Raw genomic sequence first — 3,203 nt, forward strand, 5'->3', positions numbered from 1 at the left:
TAGAATACGAAAACATTGGTGAATGCCACAAATTCTCCTAAATCACTCGTACGCACAATTTACAGTAAGAACAAATCTGTGCGTACGAACAGTTCTTGCATGAGGCCCATTGTTTGGACGTTCTGACAAAAAGCTACTTTTGACTGAGAAAATACTAATACTAATTTTTTATTTTTTATTTTTTTGCAGCCCCTGAAGAATTCTCTGGTCAGATAGTGTTACCTCTTCACCTCTGATTGCATCATTAGAAATGATGGTTGCCTCAGATCTGCATAATTCTGTATAAAATTGCTTTAAATGGACTTGAATTTTGTTTTTTTTAAACCAATGCAAAAAAAACCTGATAAAATGTTCCTGTGCAGTCTTTTTCATTCATTTACTGTGATTTAAAGCTAGGTGTAAAAATGTATTTTAAAGATAAGTCATGGTGAAGGTGTTTACTGTCACCTCATCCTCCATCTTTTCCTCTGCTTCCTCAGACGATGACGTGGACCTGGAGCAGCTGGTGAACGACATGAACTCGTCTGTGGAGAGCCTTCAGTCCACGCAGGAAGACACCGCGCTCCTCCTAAACAACGGCCACGTGCATGCTCCACACCACCATCACGGACATCCTGCGTACCTGGGTCAGAGCCAGGTTCACCGCCGCCACACCCCGGCCCCGCCCCTTTCTTCCCCCTCCAGGCTGAAGCAGTCCCAGCCGATGCACATCCAGGCTGTCAGGTAAACGATAACCTGTCTCCAACTGCTTTATATTCAGGGTGAAAACGGCTCAGAGTTACAGCAATTATGACTAAAATTTTATTTTTTTATACTAATTTGTGATTCAGAAATGTTTTGAATCATTTGCAGCCCTTCCTTCTCTTCTGCCTTTTCCTCACCATCAGATAAGATTGCTCACCTTTAACAGAAATACTCACTGCGTGCTAAAAGATGCTTTTATTTTTATTCAACCTTTATTTAAATGGACAAATCTCACTGAGATCAGATGTTTTTCAGTGGCCTGAAGGTAATTATGTTCATTGTAAAAATAATTTAAAAAGGCTAAAAACCTGAAAACCTTATTGTGCATCTGTATTTATGCTCTTTGTTGTTGCTACTTTTAAATTTATTTACTTGATTTTTACCCATTCTACAAGTTTAAACTGTCCTGATTTCTTTTAAAATGCTAACTCTAAACTGGATTGAGGTTTATGTTTTGGCAGTGTTAATAAAACCAGTGGCAGATTTAGGATTTTTTCCGAGTAAGAGACTATCAAGGGTCATGAAATCCATAAATGGGCCAAGTATTTGTTCAACATCTTTGCACACAAATCCCTGGTTTTGGTAAGGTGTATACATTTTAACTGCTCACACATGTTCAAACACTTGTAAGGTCATAAGATATGCTTGCACAGTAAATTTTCCTCACCAATTTTACATGCATTTTTTACTGAACATAGATAAAATACTCTCAAACACACAGCATGTGAGAAAAATCAGCCATCAGTTGTCAGTTGAAAGACTTTCTGCAGGATTGTTCAAATCTTCTTAAGAGTTTAATTCATGCTTTTTATTTGACTCATTGGCACCTCTAGTGTTTGAATTTGGAACTGCAGTTTGGGCTAAAGACAGATCAGAATCTGAATACTTTTTATTGATACCCGAGGGAAATTACAGGTGCAACAGCTACAACCGTTCAGATCAGAGAAATGTGAAAGAAAGAAATAAGCACACTAGAATAAAATAAATATAAACACCCAGGATTACAAAATAAGCACACTTATGTACACATAAGCAATGTACAATAAAAATAATAGAAATATTAAGAAAATGTGTGCAGCATGTAACGAGAGATGATGTTTGGTAAATTGCACAAGTTTGGTGAGTGTCGTGGATAAAATACAGTAAATTAAATATCAAATAAAGACTAAAAATAATAAAATGTACAGATGTATTAATGTAAATGTAAATGATTAGATGAGTGACAGGACAGTGATACTTCAAAGGGCCAATCAGATTTCAGCTGGGGACAGTGTCCCTGTGGCCCCACACCTGGAACTGCCCCTGATTAAAACATTTTTAAATGTTTTCAAATAAATCGTTTAATGGTGTTTAATAGTCATTGTCATGCTAATAACTACTTTCTCCTAAGTCCTAAATCACTGAGAGACAAAAGCAGACTATTGTTTTGCTGTATTTGTTGCCATTTATCAACTCCCAAACTTTCACAAGTAAACAGAAAACCACTCCACAGCATAATGCTGCCTCCACCGTGCTTCACTGTGGGATTGGTGTAATTGGGGGATGAAAAGAGTAACAAACAAAATGTTCTTTTATGTTTGTAATGTTTTCTGTTTTCTTAGTTTTTTTCCTTTAGAGAAATTATCTTTGCATACAAACGTGTTCAACTACTTTTTCACACTTGTGTTTAAAAATTCTAGAACTGTTTTGTTTCAGTATTAAAATAATTTGTCACAATGACAAGTCTAAAACAGCATGCAAACCTCATTATTTGAACTTTTGTATATTTACATCTGCAGCCTCTTTTATTTAGTGCAATAATAAAATCACCAGTCATTATATTTACCTTTTTATTTATTATGATGTGATTTGTCAGCTTTTATTTTCACATTCAGTCAAGTTTTAGAGCAACTTGTTTTTTTCCCCCTCTGGCCAATGGTCAGTCAGTATTAAAGCTGTGGTTTTAGTTCAAAAAGATCAGTCTTGTGTTCTGTGCTGAAACACTCAGAGTAGTGTACACTCTGAGGCCGTAACATTGTGTATCTGTCTCCCTCTGCAGGTGCTTAAAGGAAGAGCAACAGCTGCGTCCAGCCTCTCTGCCGGCCATCCCCAACCCATTCCCAGAGCTCTGCAGCCCAGCAGGGTCTCCTGTTCTCAGCCCCCTCCAGACCTCCGACAGCCATGCAAGTACACCCAGCACCACACATCGATTAAAATAATACAACCCCGATTACAATGAAGTCGGGACAGAATATGATGATTTGCATATCTTTTTCAACCTTTATTCTTTTGAAAACACTACAAAGAGAAGATATTTAATGTTTAAACAGATAATTACTCATTTTGATGTTGATGCCAGGTTCCAAAAAGCTGGGACAGGGGCAACAAAAGACTGGGAAAGTTGAGGAATGCTAAACACACACACACACACACACACACACACACACACACACACACACACACACACACACACACACACA

At 37.5% G+C, this 3,203-nt stretch overlaps 1 protein-coding gene across 4 annotated transcripts in view; it reads left to right on the forward strand.

Annotated features, from left to right (window-relative positions):
- LOC106518097 (growth factor receptor-bound protein 10) overlaps window positions 1-3,203 on the forward strand; it is a 69,902-nt gene that overhangs the window by 27,573 nt on the left and 39,126 nt on the right. For all 4 annotated transcript variants that reach the window (XM_014009200.1, XM_014009199.1, XM_014009198.1 and 1 more), the window contains 2 exons: window positions 480-723; window positions 2,783-2,906. In XM_014009200.1, coding sequence (XP_013864654.1) covers window positions 480-723; window positions 2,783-2,906 — 368 coding nt within the window. The remainder of the gene's footprint in view (window positions 1-479; window positions 724-2,782; window positions 2,907-3,203) is intronic.

The sequence above is a fragment of the Austrofundulus limnaeus genome, unplaced genomic scaffold, assembly GCF_001266775.1.
Source record: "Austrofundulus limnaeus strain Quisiro unplaced genomic scaffold, Austrofundulus_limnaeus-1.0 Scaffold56, whole genome shotgun sequence".
NCBI classification, from domain to species: domain Eukaryota; kingdom Metazoa; phylum Chordata; class Actinopteri; order Cyprinodontiformes; family Rivulidae; genus Austrofundulus; species Austrofundulus limnaeus.